This window comes from Netta rufina (assembly GCF_964035555.1).
Source record: "Netta rufina genome assembly, chromosome: 15".
NCBI classification, from domain to species: Eukaryota; Metazoa; Chordata; class Aves; order Anseriformes; family Anatidae; genus Netta; species Netta rufina.
In genome coordinates, this window is record NC_140138.1 from 17,205,452 (window position 1) to 17,231,042 (window position 25,591).

The window sequence follows — 25,591 nt, forward strand, 5'->3', positions numbered from 1 at the left end:
GAAGATCTATCTAGAAATTGGCCTAAGACACACAGTTAAATGCACTTGATTCTTCAGCTTCTGGATGTCTGACTTAAAAGGACATCAGAAGGCTTCATTCTCGCAGGGTAGAAAATTCTCTGGGTTAGTGCCTTTCCTATTAGGACATGTATCAGTGACTACATTGCTAATTTATTATCTCCCGTGTATCCTGAAAAATACTATCCTTGGCTGCATCTTGTCTCTCCTCCAAGCATTTGTCTTTTCAACAACAAATGCACAAACCTGAGACTGACACAGTGCCAAGGCCAGAGAAAGCCCTGCAGAGCTGGTTGCTATAGTATTGTCTAGCTTCCCAAGCAGGAAGAAAAAAAGCAAGCTACTGCACACTTCCTCCCAAGCCCTTCTACCTCAAGATTCGCTACTTGGGGAAGATATCCCCAAACCTGTTTTGTGCATGCGGAATGTGAGCATTTTAACTGAAAATTAGCAATTTTGTATTCTAACTGGTACTTGTCCTTTCAACTTTTCAGAAAAAAATTACAGCTACAGACATTTTCTTCATTCCTGGTCCCTGAGGGGACACCGAATATAAAGGAATCCACTCACCTGTCACTATTTTGGAAGCTGTTTGGGTGGGATTTGCAATAATACCATCTCCAGCCAGCTGAGAAGGAGGATGAGGCGGAGGGGGAACACTAGGTCTGTTTCTGGGTTTAGGCACTGGCCGCGGCCTTGGCAGTGTGCCGCTGTGAGGTGGAGAGTGAGACTGAGAGGTTTCTTGAGTAGATGACTGTGACGATGGGGAACTAGTGCTATGTTTTCCTAGAGGGGGTGTATCGGGTGGTGTTGGAGTCTGCGGAGGAGTGTAACAGGGCTGCTCTGGTCCGTGCTCACTGCTGGCAGCAGCAGGAGGAGATGCTTGACTGTTAGATTTGGGCTGCAGTGGAGGAGTAGCCTGTGTTGGGGGTTGTGGTGGTGGATGGCTGGGAGCTTGTATTGGGGAAAGGCTGCTGGAGTATCGCCGAGGTGCAGAAACCTGGGAGCTGGAGGCCTGGGCTGCTCCTTGGTTTGCATGCTGGGCAGGAGGAGAAGAACTTCTGGCAGGTGGTTTTGGTGAGATAGAAGGTGGCTGAGCAGCTGAGGCAGAGCTCTGGCTTGCTGGCTGCCCTGGTGGTGGGTTGGCTGGCTTGGGAGGTGCTGGTGCAGGCTTTTTAACAGCTGTGAAGATAAAAGGTGAGATTTCATGGTTGAATGTTGTAAAACCAAACTCCTGAAAAAAAAAAAGAGTTAGTAGCTCTAAACAACCCTTAAATACTTTATCAAAATCGAGTACTGTATTACCAAATAAAAGTGGTTATCAATAGGAAGCTACAGAAACACATACACTGGTTTAAACCAACAGCCTTTGAGTGACTTCATTAAACAGCAATGATAGCATTACTACCAGCATTCCAAAGATTCATTTAGCTAGGCCTTAGGCTTTCTATTTCAGAAAGCATTTTTGCAGTATGTAAACAATCGGAACTTAGTGCTTTGAAAAACAAATGAAAAAACACACCTCTCCTCATTGAATGGGGACTGGGACCTGCTGCATTCTGTGGCTGATTAACAGAAAGCTGATTAGTGCTACTTGCTGACTGGTTTTGGGCAATGTTCGCATGCCCACCATTTCTCACAGGTGGAGGAGTAGCTGAAGACGCGTTGTCCTTAGATTTTGAGGTACTGAAAATTAAAAATCCTAAATTAGAAGATGATTGCAAAATGCCTTGCTCAGATCAACCACACAAATTACAGTTTACATTATCAACTGTGCTCCAGTTGTGACCCTCAAACACCTCAGAAAAGTTTCTGCACTGGCTGGTATAGACTGACAAACTAAACACTGCTAGAACTCTTCAAACAAGTCATGAGTAAGCTTCACGCAAACCTGTACAAAAAATCCATTACCAAACTCAATCAGGAATCCAAGTAGCTCTACAGTGCTGCAATACCTGTTTGAATTACAATACTAGGATTTAGAGTGCAGTGTCCATGCTAGAGCACCCTCAGTGCATTTTGTAGGTCTTTTAATAAGAGTCCCAACAAAGAAGTTCATATAAAATTACTTCTCCCATTTCCTCAACCAAATACAACCATCATCCCTGCAACTGTTGCCCTTCTCAGAATATTGCCACAGCATCACATCCAATTCACTGGCAGTTATCTGGTAGATGTAGTTACCAAGGACTAGGCACTCTGTGAAGCTCTCCCAGAAAAACAAAAGACACGCCAACCTGCTACATACAGCACACAGATGAAGCAGATGTGGTCCTCACTGAAGTCTGTGGGGCCTTCAAAAGCCCTCAGGAGCTGAAAAAGCTGGGGGTGTGGAGGGAGCCGTGCTTCCTTGCTCACTGGCTGCACTTCTCTCCACCCTATCTGGAATTAAGCTTTTACCTCACTGCCCCTGGTCAAGGGAGACCAGAACTCATCTGAGGGAACAATCCCAGTAAAAACTTGAGATTCACACAAGGACAACTCAGTTTTTTCTTCCTGACTTCTGGTTATGAAGACAACAGAACTGGGGGGAAATGAAACACCTGGGTATGAACCAAACAAGGTGATGCTTGGCAGCACCTCCTCCTCTTCCTACGCACTTTGTCTTTACTCATTTCTGCTTTTAGCATCTCTTGCAGCATCTCATTCATCTCAAAAGGACAAACCCTTTTCAATCACTTTTATTGACACATTAATAACAGAATCTGGAGAAGTCAGGGTTGTAAATTGCAAGTACTTGCAAGCAGACTTTATTCAGATTTAAAATGTAGCTTTTAGACACTATGCTCAAGGTTTCGTTTTAGCTGCCTCAACCACAAGCTACATCTGTGGAGGAAATATTAGTCTACAGGGGATATCTGAATGAGATGTTTTCGCAAAAGTGTCACCTGGAACCAAAAGCTATATGCAAAAGAATCAGTGCTGCATAAAACTCGACAGTGGTGGCTTAATGTAAGATGCTGTGCAAGAGATTGACATTTGGAGAGCATTACAGGCATTTTTACGTGGTTTGCTACATCTCTCAGACCTCAGGCATATTGAAAGCAAAATGCTGCTTTCACCATACATGAAAATAAGAGTCAAGGCTACTGCAATTTGTCTTGGAGTCCGTGTATCCTAATACTGAGAACATGACTGCACAGAGTTTCAATAGTAAATAAATAGCAAAACTCTTATACATGCTTTTCCTAAAGAAACCAGTAGAGAAATATGATAAACTGACTTTCAGTTTTCTAGCAAGCAAGTCTGGTCACCACTAAGACTTGCTACAGACAAAAAAGACAAATCCAGATAACATGTACAAGAAGCAACAAACAAGACCACCTGGTTTCTAGTATTGCCACTGGCAGGTTTTGTTCTTTCAGCAGCAAACTGACAGTCATACTATATGAATACTTCTAGAGTACAACTTGGAAAGGCCAATGTGGGCAGAAAAAGTACAGTCTATTTTAGCATTTTTCAAGATCTTTTCCCCCAGGAATTTTTTTGTAAGATCGATTCTAGAACAGACATTCAAATTAAGGTCATAAATATAGATAGCAAGAGAGCTCTTTTGTAGCACTTCTGCCCACATCTGAGAAGGCTTTGCACATGACCACATGCCTTCTAATTAGAAGAGGTGCCTGGTGAAGCAGATACAGCTGACGTACTCAGTTTGCTGCTGAAGCAGCCTGCCAAGCCGCTGAAGCAATACTTCTTACCTGACATCCTCATTTCCTTGACTTTGTAACTGTTCTGCTGTGCCAGCAGAGAGAGCAAAACCAGCACCTACTGGGCTTGTTTCAGCCACAGCAGCTTGTGGGTGCTGCTCCGCTCCAGACTGAGCCAGCACGCCAGCCTCTGTGGGTGGAAGTGGTGGCTGGAAAGCTGGGGATGTGTGCTTTCTATTTATAGTGCCACATCTCCGAGGATTTGCTTGGAAGTCCATAACCTTGACACCAAAGCTACAGAAAGAAGAGAGAGTAAACACACCACACCAGCCAACACCAGGTAACTAAAGCAGCAGGACAACTGGATGTTACAACCCACAAAGACAAGTGCAACCCCTGCTGCTTAGCATGCAAAGCAGCAACAAGGAAAGCTTCAGTTTTCTGCATATAACACCATTAATGTTAAGACATGCAACACTACTTGGCTCATCTGCACAGAGGGGTAAACTAAACAAAAGTGGAACAAGCTATTTAATTACATTTGAAGACAGACATTGACAAAAATGAGGTCAAAACACTTGGTAATTTTACATGTAAATACATACATTTCCTTTCACACCAGAGTATTTCCTCTCAATATAGTGCATAATAGAAACAAAATTGATCTGTTGAAACCTCTAAGCTGCAGTATAGATTTCAAGATAGATAAAAAAAAAAACCAAAACCCTAGGATATATGCTTCCATGATTTGCATCGTTCGAAGAGAAAAAAGAACCCCCTAATTAACTATAGATAAACAGACTAAAATTCTAATGGATTTTAGAACGTGTATAGTATATTAATTCTAGAACCAAATTTTATTCCAGTTGCATTCAAGACTGAATCCTGACTTGACTTTCTTCTGCTCCTTCTGTCAGTGCTGATAAATTCGCATGTGGCTAGCCACAAACATTTCGGTAACAATTCAACATTTGCATAAACAGCTAAAAACGAAACAGCACATCACTTTCATATTCATGGTATGAGTAATAATAAATGAGTGTTATACTACATGTTATATGAGAAAAAAGCATGTTTTATTTTTATTTTTTAGCATTCTACTATTTGCTGTGGCATACTGTACCATCTTCAAATCAGAAGTCTTATCATGAAGGCACCAGGTAACACCACCTCAGCTTATGGGCTTTGAAAAGAAGCCATGGAATATCAGAAGTTAGATACTGATAGATGTTACCACTGGATTTTAGACCCCCCAAATCTGTAACAGGAAGTTGTTAATTTGAACCAGTAAATATCTTCCTTTTTTCTTTTTTTTTTAAATGAAGTCATGCACATAGTATAACTGGAAGGAAATACCAGTACATTACCTTTGAACCTTCCTCAGGCTGCAACAACATGGGGGGAAATAAATCGCTATTGTTACCTATAGTATTTCTATTAAATTCTCCTCCTGAGACCACTAAAAGCACGTCTAACTACAGCCTCCTAAGTAGTCCAGTTCGCAGGACTTTGAAACCTAACCTGAGAATGAAACATACCTTTCCTTCTTCAATAAATCCCCTTCCATTACAGCCATACTAACAGGCCTCTTCCGTTCCAGTGTCCCAGAATCATATTCATTCCCAGTGTGCGACAAGTGATTTGAATTAACAGGTGGAACTGCAACAAATGCCCCAGACACATTGAAATCTTGATCTGGTAAAAAGAGACAAAATGCATTGTATGACATACATATACAAAATGGTGTCTCACTGGAGAAAAAAAAATAAAAAAGCTGTTGGAGGTTCACCTGCACAGGGATATCACAAATACAGAATTCCTTTGACTAGAGCAAGAATTTACCTCCAGGGAAGAACCAGTCTGCATGCTGAATAATTGGCTCAATAATTGCTACCACATGGACTGAAGTTGCTGCTGCCATTTCAGCAAGGGATCTGTGGAAGAAATTTGTAGAACACTAAATACAGAGTTCTATCGAAGTCAGAAAACACAAGAAATCTTGCCTAAATGGCATGTTATGCTAAGCATGATGAATCAAGAATCTTAAGTACCTACCACTTCACACTTTAGTAAAACCTAGCCTATTCAATAACATTTATAGTGTTTAAAACATTCCTAAAAAGATACAAAAAATACAAATTCCTGAAAAGATCTGGAAGCACAGGTCAAGAAAACATCTAAAGTATTTTTTAGGCAAATACTCTGTTGCTGTGCATTATCTATTTGATTTAAAACAATCTGTTGAAAAAATCTGTATCTTCATGGAAGCTCTGTTTTGTAGCTTTCCTAAACAACTTACCCTTCATTCTTTGCCCATAACAAGTTGGGGCCCAAGACTATTGCGACATTACTGGGTGTCATTTTGTTAACATCACTGTTCTGTGCAAGCTTTGCCAAAAATTTGATTAAATACCTACAAAAAGAAAAGAAATAACAAAGTTTTTCCATACAGCACAGTATAAGCTAGTACATCACTGACATTTTGACATAACTAGCTTTTATGGCAAATAATAGTTCTGAAAGGATGTTTCAAGCTAAGAGTGTTCCTTGCTGAAAGCAACTAAGTCAAAATTCAATTAACTCCTAAAGACAACTCCCCACAATACAGACAACAAAACTAACAACCTCCTTAGGTAATGACTAGCTACTACTTTTCTGCCCATTCGTCACAGATGTTGAATGGGTTGAAAAGAAAGCAACTCCCACCTTAATAAAGCAGCACTATTAGACATCCAGAAAAAAAAAAATAGAGAACACCTACTCAGCAGCTATTTTCACATTATGTAGTGTGGAAATTGCACTTTTAGGAATCACAAGAGTTGGTTTTGCTCCAATTCATTCCCAAAAGGCAAAACCAAAAAGTAAAATACTACAAAATAACAGATGTAAAATACATCCAGGCGATATTTCTAAGACTGGAAAATACAACAAAGAGCACAACTGTTGAAAAGTCGGGTATTATTACCAACAGCATGACCCTTTAAATGGCAGAGCTCTGTGCATCTTTGTTTTGCTGCAGCCAATAGTGAACTACCTTGACTGAAAGTCTATCAATGCCAATGTACACCAACTACTTGATAAAATAGGATGTCCTTTTACAAACTGAATGGCCAAGAAGATAATAAAAGGATTAGAGTTTCAGCTAATCAACTTTGAAACATACTCTACCATCAAAGCTGCTGTGCAGCAAGTCAACAGATGTGTATATGTACCTGAAATTAGCATGATAATGCTTGGGTAATCTGTTACAAATTTTCCATAATTCTTGTAGCTTTTTATCCTGGTCCTGAATACTGGAAGGAAAAAAAAAATCCATTACATCTTAATTCCAGATCAGAAAATTGTTATTTCTGCAGAGAATAAGAAAAGATGATTGTGTAACTTTCCACATATGCTGAATAAATGCACTGTTTTGTATTCAGTAATTCAATAACCTCCTTTTCAAATCTGTGAATTACCTCTACCTGCAACAAAACCAAACCTGCTTAAGCATCAACACTGTGCAGCTAATATTCTGGAGTAGCCCTTATGTTTAATTATAAAATACCTACCTTCACCACATTTTTGTACAATATTAAGCTACAACACAAAATTTAAAACAATTTGTTAGACAAAATATTTACCTGTTAAAAAAGAAATGGGAAAGAAAGTAGTGCGAGCTTGGACTTTTCTTTTGAAGTTGTACGAAGCATCAAATTTGACAGAATTTTCAGAGAAGTGTGAAATATTTTTTTATATAACTATTTTTAGTATACTTACTTTGCAGCTTGTGTCCATTCTTCATAAAGACTGTAGGTCATTAAAGGTTCCGGCAACTCTCGTAAATAGGATTTCAAGGCACCTGCAATGCAGACCAGGAACAGGCAAGTGTCTTAGCCAACGTTCTCAGCCTTTATTTAAAATACTATTCTTAGATCTGCGATTTTACCCATGCAACAGGATCTAAGTCCTAATGAAACATCAGGACAACCTAGCACTTCTACAGTATCTGCTCAACACTTAACACAAGAGGCCTTTGTCTTAATTTGACAGAAACACATGCTATGAAACAGTTCTTTGGAACAACACCCTTATTAAAGCTACACATGGCTCTAATCTCCCTTGATCATGCTCATACTCTTCTCATTAGAAATATGATAATGGAATTACTGTGACCACCTGAATTTTAAACACCACTCTGGCATGCAAATACATCAAGTGTGTTCAGCATGCATGCCCTATACTTATCCAAGTTAAATTATGCAATTAATTGGACTTTCAATGTACTTCCATTCATAGTTTATTCTGCACAGAGAGCAACACTGTAGCAAGCCAACAGTTAAAAGAATGGAATAAACTTGCGTTGTATCAATTTATACCTGGTTTTGATTCAGTACATTCACAGTACCTGCAACAGCATGGGGATCCGAGTAAAATTCATCAAGCTGTGAAGTTGAACAGTCTAAGGCAGCTTTCAGCTTTTTTAACTTGGAGGCTCCAGCAGCAATTCTGAATAAGCCCTGCATAATAAAAATCAAACTGTAATTGACTGGTAAAAACATGTTATAACAAGTGTGAAGTTTTATGAGAGTCTCATTCAGAGCAGTTTAAAATTCAGCGTCTTCACCTGAAACTGATATGACTGAGCTCTCTCTCAATGTGTCACTGCCATCTGATAATGTTTTGGTCCCGTCACTCTTGGCCCATTAGTAATTTTTCAATCTACTCACACTCATTTCAAATACATTCCAAATAGCGCTGAAGGCTTTTCTGTTGTAAAAAGTTTATCATCTACACTAGTGAGTGGAATTATTTAAGCAACTTGTTAAGAAGTACAGACAGCAGCCCATGAGTTTGACTCACTTTCTTTCATAGAGCATCACAGGGCATTACCTACCTCCTCTCTCATCCCAGTCTCCAAAAGCATCATTACACAGGCTTCAATAGGGACTGCAATTTCACGACCACTGCGCTTGAGATGCTCTTCTAATGGAGTTCCAAAAGCTGGTTTTTCAGTCCATTTGTCTAATTGAAGAGTATCAAAACATTAAGCAAAATATCTAACAATCACATTATGTCTCAGACATGAAAAGAAGAAAGCCTCTAGTACAGGTAAGAAATTTTCAGAACACAGTAGTAATTTTACAGCCTTTGATTGGCGAAGTTCTTTGTATCATGAGTAAAGGAAAAATAAGCCTGCTGGTATTCCCAATAAAATTCCACATCTTTGTGGATAGCACACCACATACATATCCTTTGTATAACTGGAAGTTCATGTCCCAACACAGGTGCTGTGACATGGCTGACAATTACACCAATTCTGACTTGTCAGGACTCCAGAAGGCTTAGATTTACAAGAATCTTTGAGAAAATTTATGCCCAGATTGCTTGACCTGGGTTGATCTTAATTTTAGCTGTATTTAAGGTGGATATAAACTGAGCTCTTAACATGAAGTTTATTGCTGATTTAAAAATCAACAACTTAAAATGGGTGTTGATAATCCCAATGTCATGATTAGAAGACCACATTAGCAGCACATCACACTAACGCCTGCACTGATTTTCAACTCAATTTCTCTTGATTGTTCCTTAGCTTTGAAAGTCAAAACTGCTACAAGTTTCTACAAACTGAATGTGAATTTGTTTTCTACACATTATTTTTCACCCATTATTTCTGCTGTTTTAGTTGAAAAAAGTAGCAAAAGACTATTAACTGTTAGTGAAGACGCATTCTTTCTTTCGGGGGGGGGGGAAAGGTTAAGAAAGATTTTGAAAGAGTAAAGACAATTTCTACAAAGGATTTGAATTACCTTTTTCTTTAAAAAATAAAAAATAAAAAACCCAACACATCAACTATAACCCTTTCACATGGCTTTAATTCCTCTCGTTCATACCATGAGATGCCCACATAATTTTCACCAGTTTTTCAAGTTAAAGTTTAGTAACTGTTCAAAGTCAAAGTAATTTACACTACAGCTAGAAACAATTGAATTCATGTCCTATATTTGTATCTTAGACACCAGGCCTCCTAGCATATCTTCTAAGGAAGGCCAATCTGTTCTGAAATACTCACCATATGAAAAACTGTACAAAGCAGCTAAGCAACAAAGGAAAATTAAACCACTTGGATCTGTAGCTTGTACACACAACCTTCCATACAGCCATAAGGCAGCCATAACACTGTGCAAGCATAATTCATTTGCATTACTTTGCCTTTCACCACATCTACAGAGAACATATATTCTCTGTCATCTTTCAGCACGATACTCATATTGGTATCTTTAGTTTACTGGTTTATCTTTTTACAATTTGCATGCGTTCTACACCTGAAGATACCTGAGTTTTGTTTGGCTCAGAATATTTTTCCCCCTCACACTTTGTTCAGCCTACTTGGTGTTCAAATCAATTAGCAGATTGGAAGACAATACAGCCAAAATTTAGGATAGCAATTTCAACAGTATACAGTGCATCTTCATACAAAACTATTACTGATACTCCTTAACTTCTGTTGACAATGAAAAGCTTGGTAGCATGGGGCAGAGATAAAGCTGCCTTAATAGCTTCTTAATTGTGGATACTCAACACAACAAAATGAAAGTCAATTAGCCAGCTGTAGTGCAGTATGCACATTGGGAAAAAAGATTACAAGAGGAGGAAAAAAAAGAGAAAGCAGTCCCACTCCTTAGAATCTGGGGATTTTTTTCTGATAATTGCCTGATAACTATTCAAGAAACAAGGACCCTGAAGTTCCTAGATCATAATAAAATTTTCATTGTCTGGAAGAGCCAGGTATGAATTAGCAAAAGGTCACATGATATCAAGGAAAAAGTGCAAACAAATAGAAAAATCCTTCCTTTACCCTCTTGGGTATCAGACAGATCGACAGTATTTTATTAGTGTGTTAAAATATGGCTGGAGAACTCCAGAAAACACAGTAAAGATGGAATTATGCTTGGGAATGTAAAATTGTTAAGTAGATCAAAATGACCTATTAAGGAAGTCTGCATGCAAAAGAATCAGATAAAGGAGGAGAATATTGTGCAGAGGTGGCACAGGCAAGGAGAAGCATCAGCCAGAGCACAGGTTACTTTACCTTGATGGGCTTGAATTTCAGGTAGGACTTTTTCTATGACTGTTAATGCTTTTCTATGGTAATCTGCTTGTGCTTCTAATAACTGAGAACAGAAGCCACATTTTAAAAAAAAACAAAAAGAGCATTAGCTTCTGATGAGCACATAATACAAGACTAGAAGGTTTAGCACAAGAAATGTTATATTTGAGAACTGAGTGTCTATGCACATTAGTGCTGCAATCAAAGTCATACTGAAAAAATACTCACCATAACAAAGAATCTAGCATATTCCCCTTCTTTGGACACAAAGCTGTACATATCTGCTGCAAGTTGATCCTTTGAAAAAGAATGAAAAATAGGAAATGAAATTTACAAACACATTTCAACTCATACACAAAGACAGTATGTACATTTATTTTGCCTGCACTAAGTTTCAACTATTGATTCAGGCAGCACAGAAAACCAGTAAGCCACCCACCATGCTACACACTAACTGGTAAGCTCCAAATGAATTTACAAGATGAACAAGTGGCAACTGCAACCTTTTCCGTGGGGTTAAAATCAGAAAATGCTGTTTAAAAATACCTAGTTGGGTGCATGTGTGAATCCAATATAGAATCTATATTGTACTACTTGTGAGGAAAGTACGTGCAAGAGTGCAGTTCATTTTTGTATAACTGGCCAAATGCTTTTAGGCCACACAGTTGATCTTCTTTCAAGCAAAACTCATTCAAAATGCCTACTTTACATAGCAAAGAAATTGGCCCCTGAAGTCAGCAACTGAATTTATGCCAATATGTTATTTACAACCAACTCTCGAATGCAAAGACAAGTACTACTACAAGGTTTTGGAGGCTCAGATCAGCTGCCTCATAACGTAGTATCCAACAACTGAGAAGTGAAAGCAAACGTGAACTGCCAAAAGCAGTCCATCAATATTCCTTTTATGTCAGCAACCACAGCTTCATCTAGGTAGCTCACACTTCCTGGCTACTCAGTGGCCTGAAGCACATGGACACCCTGAACACTTGGGACAAGACTGAGACACAGTTCCTTCTTATAAATGTCTCAGACTAAACCAGCAAGTAATGTAAGATATACATCTTCAAAAATAAAGTTCCTTTTAAATTAATGCAATTTAACGCTCACTGAGCACTAACTATACCTTTAAGACAATTTATTAACAGCCATATAACTTGTGACTACTGTAAAGCAGACAGATAGTTCCACAAACAAGGTTTACAGAAGCTGCCATACCCTGATTGCTATTGTTACTAATCAGTTATGTACAGAATAGAAACTCATCTTGTCCTACCTTGCATTGTTCTACTTTATTTCCAGCTTCATCCATCTCTTCTTTAAGAGAATCTATTTTCGAAGGATGCATTTGAAAATTTGTTCCTGAAGTCTTGTGGGCTTGGTTGTATCTGTGGAAGAAAGGCTTCAGTCATTTGATGAAACCTAGTATTAAAACAGAATCTGCATTCATAGGTCCTTTCTAAAATTGTTTTCTTTTGACAGGAAAAAAAAATCATTTCAAAGGTTTTCCAACTGAGTTAAGAAAGGTGTTCAAACTTCTTACCTTCCTCTTGCAGAATCCCAATCCAACACCAACTTTGCAAGCTGTTTCCTCTGTTTTTGAATGTTAGGGATCTCCATCTAAAAACAGAATTCAAAGCACATTTATTTTTAAATTGTGTAATAGACTAAACTTTGTAGGTTTCATGTCCACTTTCCACTGTTAACAAATGACTACTTAAAACAGTTTTATTATTAGCAGCAAGATAAACTATTTTTGCTCAGTTTATACACAAGTGTCCAGACTTGGATGGAGTGACTTACCTCTGTTAGCACGCTCAGTGGTTCTAAAATTTCTCTTTCAATCTGAACTTCATGTTGAGACAGCTCCATTGCCAGTTTATTCTCTGCATCTCCACATGTATCTAGCATTTTCCTTTAAGAATTGTAAAAAATTGTTGCAATATGAGTTACAATTGACTAATCAAGAAAGATTCAAAACAAAACAACTGTGGGTCTTTGTCTTCTGCTACCTGTTTGGAAACATTTGCATTGAACAAAGCAAGGCATTACTTAAAAGCGTAAAACCAAGCTGCTCTTTGGTGTCATTGGCAAATTCAGTATAGACAAGAAGTGTTATTAAACCTCTGCTGTCTATAATTCCTTAGCCATTATAATAACTTTGGGGGCTTTAAGTCGCATAGATGATTATACTGGCCCCAAATACAGCGAAGTTAATATTTATTTCGTAGCCCAACCTTCCATCTTACCAGATGCAGAAAAATTGCTCAGTGCAGTAATTAATTTTCCCCTAAGCCACTTTGATATAAAAAGTCTTAACACACCATAACATTACATAATCAACAGGAAGCAATTACAGGTCCCAAGATCATGGATTTGACCTTTATTTCAAGCTTGTTCCAAGGAAAAAATCCCATTCTCTTTAAAGGCTTTACCTGCTTTCTTTAAAATGTTTAAATTTTGCAGCAGTTCAAAAAAAATGCACACATTTTTGGGTAATTCTATACAGTTTCTATTGGAATCCCCATCAACTGCAAGGAAACAGAGCTGCTTTGGCAGTTCATTCTATTGACGTTCTTTTGTTTCAGCCACTTTCCCGTAAATAGCAAATCTGTACCTTGCCAGGATAAAGAAACTGGCATTATCTGAAGTAGAAGCTATTAACACAAACCTGCAGAACACAGTATTAGATTTTAAACTCTAAACAGAGGTGATAATTTTATCAGTCCATATGGAGAAAGGAAATTTTCAAAAGCTTTTACAATAGAAAAGAATCAGAATCCTTTGGAATGTAATTCAGAGCAAGCCCAACACTTGCCTCCATAAACACTCAAGAAGAAATACTTGTTCACTTTTTCTCCCCATGGATTAGAGAAGGAATCTAGAAGTATTAGTCTTATTAGGTTGAAAACAGCCTTTGTGTACATAAAGTCTCTAATTAGAGCTCTAAAAGCAATAAATAACAGACTACATCTTCTAAAGCAAGTCAGATACTTACCCCAGAAGAGTTTCATCACTTAGCTGGACAGATCCTTCTTGCATATTTTGAGCAAGAGCTGTTAGAGGAAGCTTTTTCTACAGAACAGAAGGAACAGTGATTCGTTTCCTTTATGCTAATCACCTTTTCCAGCTTTCCCAGTACATTCCCACTAAGTTTTTCTCTTATTCCATATGGTCTCTATTATACACATATGCACCTCATTCTTTGACCTTAACAAAATGCCAAGTCACAAAAACTTGCAACCCACAATACTCATGTTTCTCAGATACTTTGAAAAGCAGTGTTTTCTCTTAGTTGGAATGACTGGCCCAAAATTTACATCAACTACTGTAAGACCAGTAAAAAGCTTTGAGATTCAAGCAACTAGCTCGTTCATCTCTTTGCAGAGGTTCCTTCTCTGTACTCCTGTTTTCAGAAGGACTGTTTTTCAATGAAAGGAGTAAAGCTGAATATTAGTAATTCCTGGTTTTAATGCACCAAGAAAACCTTCCTGTAACTTTCTTTAGTAAAGCCAAGGAGTGCACAGAAGAAAGTTTACATTTAATTTGAGACACCAGTGCACAAAGGTAATTCTAAACAAAAGGAGCAGATCAGAACAGAGCATCATCTTTTCTTAGCTCTTATGAAAGCTGTAAGTACTCAGCACACTGCAGAAGCCAATGTCCTGACATTACTAAGATACTCCACGGTCATGTTTGTATATCTGGATGGTGAACTGCAGCTAGTGCTTTAACAAATAATGTCAACATGGGAGATGACTTCACAGTTTTTCTTCTCTTGGATAATTTAAGGTATAGTGACTGATCAGCATGGTCTGAATATGGTCTGGCCTTCTCCAAACGCAGAAGACAAACTAAAGAGCAGTTGTACTTACATGTCGCTTATCAGAATCTGTACCATGCTGGCCCTGAAAACACGCAATTAATCGCTTCTGTGCGATATGGCAAACAGATCTCACAGTGTCAAGACGTCTCTCAATCTAGTAGGCGGAAGCGGGAGAGAGGAGGAAAACAAAAAACAGAAGTTATTTTCTTGGCCTCAGCAGAAAATCTTCCTCCTATATGACATTCAGTTTTGGTGTGCTTATTTCTCAGGGTCTACAGATTAAAAAGAAGTTCAGATGCTTAGCAGCATACTGACAGCAAAAATATGTGGAAGAGACTTAAATTGCTTTTGTTCTCAGTGGAGATTCAGCTGGAACTTGTAACACCCAAGATACTACGAAGCAGAAGAGAGAAAAAATTTCTCCCTGCTTTTTGTCTCAGCAAGAGAGAATCAGGTTGGAGCAGACTGCACATGCAGATATCCAAGAAAATAATTTAGGAAGAAAACTGGAAAAACTCTCAGTCTTTCACTGTGAGTTTGTAAATTAGAATTGTAGAGCATCTGACCATTTCTTTACATTGGACCAAACCTGTGGCATTTCAACCTTGCTAAAAGGTAACCTTCTCTGGCTTTTAAATGCTAGGGCAATGTTCCTAAATGCTAAGTAAAATAGCATCTTTGGGCACAGATTAATGGGTTCAAAAAAGTATGTGGAAGGGAAGAAAATAGCATCAATGCACAGACAAGAATATACCACGGTATCTCAGAAACATGACTTAACACATGGAATGTGAATATGACAAAGATATACAATGAAATAAAACCCCTTGAAAGAACAATGTATTAAAGAACACTACAGAGCTAACAACAGCAAGCGATGAGCACTGGGACAGAACTGTTCACGGCACTGAGCTCTCGAAGCACAGCACCAAAAGAATGTGGTTTATCAACATTTCGATGACTCCCCAGGATTAGGAGGAGGAATGGTTATTTAAAAAGTAAATTTCTGCAGAAAAAAATCTAAACAGACTCAAGCTTTTGATAACAGCTCTAAAAACACAGGTTACATTTTCAGGAGGGCAATAATTCTCTCCAGCTGTCCTATCAGTGCATAAATACAGATTACTGCTGACAAGAGCATTAATTTTAGTGCTAAGTTATTATACTTTGTTAAGTATCTTTAAGGTCACAGTACTTAGATTTTAAACAAGAAATATTCACTCTTCCAGAAGAAGCAAACTGCTACATTCTAATGAACACTGAATTCTGTAAGTTGTCATTTAGAACAATATACATCCAGGTAAGAATGACATTTTCCCCTCCCAACACGTTTATTTCACACTTATGGGCAATAACCACGGTATAGCCCTAAAGTGACTGCAGTCCACAATTAGGTCCCAGCAAAAGCAAGTAGTGAAAACTGCAGATACTAAACAGACAGCAGCTCTGGCTGAAAACAAGCCTTGGTGGCTGTGTTCTGAGAGAAACTGTGAGGGAGAAGATGCTGATGGGAAGAGACACAGGCAGATGAGACCGACTGGGTGAGGATCAGCACGGGATCACTGCTGCTGACATTGAAGCCCTGTCCTGGATGCACGAGCACGCACAGGACTGGGCCCCCCAGAAGAGGGGAGCAGCAGCTGTGTGAAGCTCTGGCCTGCAGGAGCACCCAAAGCTGGGCCTCGGAGCTGCCACGTTGCTTGGCAGCAGCTTCTGCAAGTCCAAGGGGAAGGTGGAAAAAGACCCAGTGTAGGAGGGCTGGTGAGTTGGAGGACCAGAGCAGGAAGACTGAAGTCTCACTGGCTACACAAGGTGGTAATGGGACTAACAGCTCAACAGCCACAAGATGAATCCAAGCTGGGCTGCTCCAAAAGCTTAGTAAAATCTATTTTGGTAGAGTAAGGTGCAGACAAACTGCCCCTGAAGGGCTGCTCTGAAAGCACAAGGCACCACCTTGAATTGAGCTTGTGCTCTACAAATAAAGTCCACTCTGAAGTCCATATGAAGCTGCATGAAGGTGGCTGTACTGTTTACAGCCTACTGTTGCAACTAAAAAGTTTAATTTCTATTGCCTTATCATCGAGATTAAATACTACTGAGAAATTCCAAACCAGCCTCTAATTGTGAAAGTACTTTTTTGCAACACAGTTTATCAAGCATGATTTTGGCAGACCCAATGATCTCTTGAGGTCCGTTCCAACACCTACAATTCCGTGATTCTGTGATTATCCACACCTGAAACACAGTAACAGTAACTGAACCATCCTACAGATCCCAGCACGCTAACAGCCTCTGTCAGCCACGTGTGATGCCTTACGCCCCCTTAGAAAGGCCTGCATATTCCTGACAGCCTCTTTCCAGGCAGTCTGAATGCCAAATTCAAAGGGCAGATGATTGATAGGAGGAACATGACCCCAGAACTTCATGAGACTCCCCTCTGATCTGCTTTTTAGTTCAAAGTGTCAGGAAAACCACGAAGGACATTAATCTCCATTAAGCTACATTTGAACTGAAAAATGTGACCTACAGGCTTTACTGTCTGCACCCACGGGGCATCTTCAGTGAACAAAGACATCAAACAATTGCTCCACTATATGCTACAAGGGCATTCCAGAAAGTGGGCCTATTGTAGAAGCCCTTCCAGTACTGAGCTGCATTGCTTCTCTTCAGGCAGGAACACATTTAACAGAGATACTTGAAATGGAGCATTACACTTCAGAAAACAGAAAGCAAGCCATGGCAATCCTGTGTCAAAATCTGAGACAAATATAAAAAGAAACACTGTGAAACATGTTTGGAAAACAAACAGCCCCGTGCTTTTAAGCTCTTTAGTTAGATAAGAGCCTCCCTCCCCTCCGCAAGCCCCCAAGAGCAAACAAACAAGTGAGTAAATTCTTCCACTTGGGTGTAGCCAGTCTGCTCTGTGCCTGGGAAAGCCTTGCTTGCAAAATTTTTTTGGCAACAAGCAGCAGTACTTCTGGCTTTCACTTCTTGTTACTACTCTGCCGTTAACCAAGAAAACAGATGGGCCCTTGAAGGCTATCAAGGTGTTTTAACAGCCTTTTTGCCATTTAATTGCACACATCCCTTTAGAAATTAAAAATGATATTGTCAAACTGTTAAGATATTTACATTTCAACCAAAGCAGTTCCCTGGAAAGCAGGGCGAAGTGTTTCAGGTCAGCTCATTTCACCCTTACTCAAGATGATTTCACTTGTTCTTGCTGAATTCAGGTTTAAAGCCATTACATTCTCTCACCTTCTACTTTAACCCAAACAGCTGGAGAGATTTGAAACAAAAGTAACACCTCATTTGTTTGGCCTATGTGTTTTCTGCAGAGGTCTTGACCTTAAAACATACTAACATGCTTTGTAATTGACTTGAAACAACCATTACAGTCCAAGTCCAAAGGAGAAGCTAGCACATCTAACTTCCCCAGCCAATTCACCTTCTGCCCTTTTTTTCTGTAAGAACCTTTCACGAAATAACCAAAGGAAGAAAAATATGTAGAAGAACAAGTCTGTAGTCAAATTTGTTTCACGTGATTAGTCAACCTTGTTAATCTAACAATTGCAGCTAAAATTCCACCATGAAACTACTGTTTGATTAGATGGCATACTTTTAGAAAGATGACAAGTCTGCAAACAGAACAAATGTCAGGGTGACAGATTTGAGAATATTTCATGCTAAGTATGAAGCATTTGTACGTTTATTAAGAACAATTCCAGACTTCTAGAAAAAAGTCATTATCAGTTAGCAAGCAGCTGGTATGCTTTTCGCCACTTCTTTTAAAGCCCAAGATGACCTCTTCAAGAGAAGCACAAATGAAGACAGAAACCAGCTGTGCCTAATCATAGCTTCTTCCCAGCTCATCATACTCCACCAGACAGCCTGGCAAGTCATTAGCACTAATGGTTCGTAAGCTTAACAAGCTAGTTCATCTAATCAAAAGAAAAAAGAAAAAGCTTCTTCTTTCACTTTACCAAGCTATATGATAGGACTAAGAAAGAGAAGTAACAGTTTTTCCTTGCAAATTTTAACAGTTTTTTCATGTGCTAAGAAGTCAGCCAAGGACGTGGTTGTTTTCATCCACGTCATCTGCGTTTTTCCCCCCACATTGGGTACTCAGATGGCTCAAACTTTAGAGACAGAATTTTAAGAATGCATATTAACTGTGTTACGATACCTGCAACAGGTCTTCACTAAGTACCTCCGTTTTCTCAGCCCTAAGGGAGGAAAAAAAGAACACAAATTAGCATGGTCAGGGTCAAAGACTGCTTTTAATAACTGCTTAGTTGCAAATGTAACTCATTATAACCTCTGCTGCCAACACCACCACCTTCACCATGCCGTAGGTAGCACTGGCTCTTGGCCACTGCCAAGGAAGAAATGTTGATGGCTTGCCCAGCACAGAGTGCTCAGGAAAGCCTGACATTCCCGAAATTCTCAGCCCACAGCACTAATCCACTGCATGGAGTACAGAGATGTTTCAAACTGCACACGACTTAACACAAACTGGAATCCTGAAAAACTTCTCTTAAATGCAAATGTTTCCTTTTTCCTAGAAATCTGCTTAAGAAAAAATGCAACTGTTTTCTACATCTATGTTACATAATCAAAGTTTACATTATCCCCCCTTTAAATAACTCTAGCCCTTAATTTGGCTTAGTGCAAGAGAAACAAATTAGAGGCAGGTATTTCAGCAGTTCATTCACCCTCTGTGCTGACCCACTTTTACATATTTACGTGATATGAAACAGACACCACAGAAGAGGAATTCCAGCATACCAGAGGAGAACACACATTAACCTAACAGGCAGTTTTATGAAATGAAACAGCCACCTCAAATGGCATAATTCAAAACAATTTCTAAAAACATTTAGGATACCTACAACTGGATATGTATGTATCATTAAAGCACTGAACTGCTGCAAATCCCATGAACTAGCAGGGAGTACCATGCAGGTTTATGTGAAAAAGCTTTCAGTTTGACCGAGAGTTCAGTTTTTCCCACCCATGCTGCAATAACCAAATTACAGTTACTATAAAATTTTACAAATTCACTTTTAACTATTGGGAATTACAAAATGAATTTTACTTTTGGAATAAAAAAGGCTTGTTCTGATATTATCCCATGATCACGATCCTCCCATTATACTACTTCAAAGCTACCGGATGCTTTTGAACAGCTCTAGGCACAATATTAATTTAAACCCACCAAATACTTGCCTAGAACTTGCACACCACCTCACATTCTTAAAAAGTATGATTTCTCTCCCTCCCCTGCTTTTCCCTAGGTAGTAGTACCCATTTGAGTGAAAAAGTAAAGAAATTTACACGAAGTGCTGGCAGAAGTTCATTTTCATTTTAAATATTGTTACCTGCAGACTATGCAACATTGTACAAAACAATTCTTGTGTATACAACAATCCCCTTTGCACATGTGATTGGTTTATCAAGTATTTAGGGTCACAACCAGAAAATCCAGATCTCCTTTGAAGTCAGAGACTGTTTTTACCAGTCATCGGCTGTGGCAGCACAGCGTCCCCAGGCCAGAGCTGATTTAGAAAAGCCACTTATGATGATGTCAGGTTTGGAAACGCAGAGGGAAGACCTCACCCTTCCTGCAGGCCCACATTCCACCTTTAATAACGAAGCCAAGAAAGAGCCACTAAATAATATTGTTTTTCAGTGACCACTGACATGAAACAGAAAACTTAACCTTGTGACAGCAGCACGGCCTTTATCTCCTTGCTGAGCCGTCAACAGGGAAAAAGCGACAAAGCACCAAAGGTACCTGCCTACCTCGGCACAGCAGGAGCTACTGCTTTTAGTTCTAAGTTTATGCCTAACTGCAGCTCCATGGGACGCTAATTTATTCTGCCAACTAATTAAAGAATTCGCAAATCTATGCTAAATATTTTTTCCCACTGCTACTTACCCCTTACTACGTCTTGTTTGCGCCTTTCCTACTAGGTAGCATGAAGCAACAGAGGAACAGTGCCTCCTGGAATCACGAGCTGGTTAGCAAGGGGAAGATGCAGCTGCAGAGAAGTTCCCCAGCTGTGACGGGCTCTGGGAGGCCATCAGAGCAGGTCCCTGGCCCTTGGCTGGGAGCCCACCGCCCTAACCTCTCCCCGAGAATGCCACAAACACAGCTGGCCTCTCACTAAGGTTACACGGCTGTTGGCATTCCCAGCAGCTGGACTCCGTGCCATCAAAACAGTTAACTCACCATCGCACCGGGATGCCCCTGCAAGCCATTACTAACAGGAAAAGCACGGCGGAGCCCCTGCCGTGCCAGGAGGCCCCAAACATGCTGATCATGCAGGATCCGTGGGCACTTCTGCATGGTGGGATGCCCACAGCTGGGAACAGGAGCTGAGCACAGGACCCAGTGGCACAGCAGGCACACAGCAGCTGCTCAGCTCCTTGCATGGCCTAAATACGAAGCAGCCGCTGGGCTGGCAGCTGAGCATCACGAGCAGGGCTGAGCCGGTCCCCTGGGAAAGGTGGGGTTCTGAGGACAGGAGGTGAAGCTTCCTGCTACACCTCGAGGCAGGACACTGTTATGGCAAAAACTTCTACATGAGATGGCTGGTACAAAGATCTTCAAGTAACATTCAGCAGTGCCATTGTTAAAAGGCTGATGCTAAAAACAAAATGGTGAACGTGCAATGGCATATTGCAGCTAGAATCATCCCCACAACCCATACAGAGGATAAATACCGAGTTCCTTTGAAACATCACTTCCAAAGTGTTTTCTGCAAGGAATGAGCACAACATTAACCCACTGCACGCAAACCAAGCGCACGGCTCCTGGTACCTCTGGAAACAGCGAATGAGAATTCCTGAGATAAAAATGTTTACCTTTATTGGGGCAAGAATTTACATATGCATGGATGAAATAAATGAGATCTATTAAACCAGAGCTGGAAAGTTTAAAAAAAATAAAGCTTCATCTAAACAATGTTTGAGATCTCCCTGGCTTCACAGCAGAGTCCTGTCCACCATCAAGGCGTCAGTACTCACCAGGGAAGATCTCCGGAGCAGGTCAAAGCTACAAAACCAGTGGAAATTTACACCCCCGAAAGGCTAACAAGGAAGGAACAAGAGCAATCCTGACATGCAGAGCCATAAAAACTTGGGCATTCACAACAGAACAAGTGACTCAGTTCAAGTATCAAAGTGGAAACAGAAACCTTGACTCACACCCAGAGGCCGGGATGCGAAGCTGGCAGCAGGTGATGCCCCGGGAGGGCAGCTCGTGTCATGACGAAAGGACGAGTCTGCGCTCCCAAACCCTGGAAAGCCTTCAGTGGAAATGAGGAGATACCCACCGAAACATGAGACTGAATTAAAGCTAGCCTTCTGGCTGTTTGATTTTCCTTAAAGTATTTGTTTGTTACCCTGAGTAACCAGATTAGCGCTTGCTGGCACGTTAACGCTTTGCAGCACCTTTGCGGGGTGCCGTGCTAGCAGCACATCCTGCCGGCTTCCACAGCACAATAGGCAGGACTTGGTGCCAGGAAAAATGGAAGAATCAGCAGCCCTGTTCCAAAACAAGGCATCCAGAATTAGGTGACAACTTCCCTTCTAAATGGTTTGCTTTTTTAATCCTAGACCAGACTTTGTAGCAAATATAACTTAAAGATGTTTCGGGACTAGCAGCTTAGTTCAGCACTGTACTAAATTGCAGGGACAGCCTGCCTTTTTAAACAGTATGAACTACACATAACCCAACTTTATGGGGCCTAACGATTAAATATGTCAAATCACTTTAAAATCAAAAGAAAGCTGCCCTCGGGGAAAGACCTGAACAAGACGAACTCAACGACCCCTTTCCAACAAAGGCACAGGAGAACATCACCAACGCCCAGGAGAACCTGAGTGCCATTTACTCTACATCAAAAGTGACTGCTACAATCAGTATCCAAACATGAAACAGATCGTCGCTTATGGCAGCATCTTTCTTAAGTTCTACTTGTTCTGGACTTTCCTTGAAATGCAGGTGATGCAGGGAACCCCTCATCTTCCTGCTCAGCAGACGCGAGGTACGCTCCAGCCCTTCCTCCTCCCTGGCAGCCAAGCTCACATAAGGCTCATTACCTAAACTAGATTTTAAAACAATACAGGCTGTAACACACAGATTTCCTGTTCCCCATATCCTACCCATGTTCTGTATTTCTGTATGCTTTCCAGAAGCTGAGATCTTTAACATCAGTATGTTAAATGAAACGTGTGTAACTGGAAAGCAAAAAGTTCTACGACCGTGGCCTTTGTAAGTGTGTACATTAAAGGGCACTTTTCAAAAAGCACTTCATTACTGAGGAAGTATTTTGTTTCCTTTGGCAATCAGTGGGAATACTCAGCTTTCTGGATATACTACAGGAGTTTGGTTTAACCTGCGCAGCATCGTGAGGACAAGCCAGAGCAAAAACGTTTGGCCAAGTGCACTCCTCACACCACAGAAACCAAGTTCATTGCCCTACACAAGCCTCTAATTAATCCCCTTTGACTTGCCTCCATGACAAAAGTAGCACTCAAACTGGAGGTAAAGCTACAAATACCAACCTTCACTGCAGGTGATTTTTTTTCAAAACCAATATTCTGTAAGTTATTTTTAAACAAGCTTTAACATCACTTCACAACAACCGCCAGATGAGAATCACCTTTCAATATTTACTTAGTGTTTAGTGACCATCACTAGCAACCAGCCACCAGTTAGACTTCAAGCCTGCCCATTACCCCTGTTTTTCACTCAAATTAACAATATAAATTTCTGCACAAGTATTAAAAATGTGGTCATTGTAAATCTGATGACTGTGGAGACTTCAGTGGCAGTAGCAGAAATCAAAACCAAAGGTTCCTGTTTTGGAGGAGATAACCCTCAAACTGACTTCCTATGGGAAGTCCGTGATGGAGAACTGTTTTTCATGCTTAAATGATGCTCAAGTCACCAATTTTAACTCATGTGGTTACAGCAGTTTTTGTGCTTCCTTTAGAAATTCTCTAAAAAATGGTGCGTCACCTCCGAAGCACCAAAATGCTTCTTTAAGATCTGCATCTTCAGAACCCCAGTAGGTGCAAAACTACAACTTGGGACTCCATAAAGAGACAGACAACTATTTCTACTCTTTTGCCTTCCTTCATTTTCTCCACTGAGTTTCTCCATCGAACTGCCCGACCGCTCTATCTAGAAGCTACAACATTGACCTCTCTGTAATCTCAGCCACCCGGTTCTGAAGAATGAAGCCTGTCTGCTCAAATTAAAGGCAGAGCAGGCTTTAGAAAGATAATCTTGGAAATAAAGCAGACCATGCCTTCAGTCGCAGGGAAGCCCATGACAGCCTGTTCGCATTAATAGATCTGAAATTCCTTACTAAGTGAAATGGATCCAAGGCCTCCTCTCCCAGGCGAAGCAGTAAATTTAGCTATTAAGGACAACCGCAGCCCGAGCCAAATCCTATTTTAGGGCTGTTCTAGGAGGCACAGCCACAGCAGCAAGGCCCACACCACACTGCAGAACTGCAAACCCCTCCCTGTGAAACAAACAGATTTTAGTATTTGATATTGAGAATTAAACCACATATACTACAGTTTGAGGGAAAAAAATACTGCTTAAACAGTTAAGTTTATCTAACAAATCAAGGTGATTGCGAGCAACACACACACTACAAATCAGAGACAAATTTAAGTTGAACTTTCTAGATGACAGAACTACAATTGTGGCATAAATGCAAAACCAGACTTAAAGCAATTTTGTCCTAATAGAGGAAGTCACGTATCAGTGAGCAGTCTTTCAGTCCGATAGTTTTTAAACTTCTGGTTACAAATAAAAATGTACTGCTGAGTGCTTTCAGTCAACTGTTGTCCCAGCAAACTGAATACTTACTGCTATTCTATTTCATACCATTACAAAGCTTTAGCTGGTGAAGCTCTCCCTGTATTCCTTTTCACTTTCAAAAAAAAAAAAAAAAAAAAACAAACAGAAAACCACCACCGAGAATATACATCAGGACATAACGACAAAATGTGATTTCTCTTTAAGGTACATTTGATTTGCGTTTTCTTCAGAAGCTATTAGTACTTCTGCAAAATGCTGTGGTGAGGGATTAAAACTCTAGATGCTTAAATCCAGTCAGGATGAAATCTAGCAGTGGTCGTATGTTTCTACCAAAGTAAAAGCTCCTACTTTAAGCAGTGAAAAAAAACAGTGGGGAAAAAGAAACAAAGAATTTGAGACCAACACAAAGTAAAGATACAGAAGAATAATCTCCCGAGCTGATCAAATCACAGCGTATTTTCAACGCCTCGCCTTTTTTCCCCTTAGGTATTAGCATATAAATTTCTCATGCTAAGTGAGCTCAAATATTTAACACTACTACGAACTTGACCTTTCCAAACATATCAGTTTATTAATTTATAAACGATGTATGCAAACATCCTTACACAATATCTTGGTAAAGAGTTATTTTTAACATTTAGCTGCCCAATGTTTATTTACATCTAAAACTTTATTTTCATGTAAGACCAAGCAAGCTTTGCTTCCCCAAAGTAATTTGATCTAAAACCAGGTTTACAATTTTGATATAAAAAAGCAGCAGGGCAGAAAAACTGCAGAACAGGAGGCTGGAACCACAGCTGTGGGGACGGGCACTCCCACTGCCTGCCTGGGCCGCAGCAGCCGCTCAGCACCACCAGGGCGCTCGGTCTCGCCCCAAGGGCAGCCAGGCTCTGGGTGTGCCGGGGTCACAGCGCTATTGCCCCACGGTGAGGGATTGCTCCAGCTCCTCTCCCTCCTGAGCACTGGGATGAGATCCGTCCCCTGCAGCAAGGCGCCAGGAGCTGAGCCGCTGGGGGACCCGCTCGTCCCGCTGCTGCGCCGCAGCCAGCCCAGAGGGATGAAAAATAACTGGGCTGGAAGAAAACCCATTTTTTGGTCAGATCAACTTCACCACCAGGTGAAGCCTATGAACATGGGGTAGGGATAGGAATAAATGGAAG

At 40.3% G+C, this 25,591-nt stretch overlaps 1 protein-coding gene across 5 annotated transcripts in view; it reads right to left on the reverse strand.

The window, feature by feature from the left end:
- Positions 1-25,591, reverse strand: part of ARHGAP17 (Rho GTPase activating protein 17) — a 41,647-nt gene that overhangs the window by 5,292 nt on the left and 10,764 nt on the right. For 4 of the 5 annotated variants that reach the window (XM_084296130.1, XM_084296133.1, XM_084296131.1 and 1 more), the window contains exons 2-19: positions 18,771-18,810; positions 14,634-14,738; positions 13,757-13,833; positions 12,562-12,673; positions 12,302-12,378; positions 12,035-12,146; positions 10,987-11,055; positions 10,741-10,822; positions 8,545-8,672; positions 8,056-8,167; positions 7,428-7,509; positions 6,881-6,961; positions 5,968-6,081; positions 5,511-5,602; positions 5,207-5,363; positions 3,720-3,962; positions 1,541-1,704; positions 589-1,200 (exon numbers count right to left, since the gene is read on the reverse strand). In XM_084296130.1, coding sequence (XP_084152256.1) covers positions 589-1,200; positions 1,541-1,704; positions 3,720-3,962; positions 5,207-5,363; positions 5,511-5,602; positions 5,968-6,081; positions 6,881-6,961; positions 7,428-7,509; positions 8,056-8,167; positions 8,545-8,672; positions 10,741-10,822; positions 10,987-11,055; positions 12,035-12,146; positions 12,302-12,378; positions 12,562-12,673; positions 13,757-13,833; positions 14,634-14,738; positions 18,771-18,810 — 2,459 coding nt within the window. The remainder of the gene's footprint in view (positions 1-588; positions 1,201-1,540; positions 1,705-3,719; positions 3,963-5,206; positions 5,364-5,510; positions 5,603-5,967; positions 6,082-6,880; positions 6,962-7,427; positions 7,510-8,055; positions 8,168-8,544; positions 8,673-10,740; positions 10,823-10,986; positions 11,056-12,034; positions 12,147-12,301; positions 12,379-12,561; positions 12,674-13,756; positions 13,834-14,633; positions 14,739-18,770; positions 18,811-25,591) is intronic. The other variant, XM_084296134.1, reaches the window with a different exon arrangement.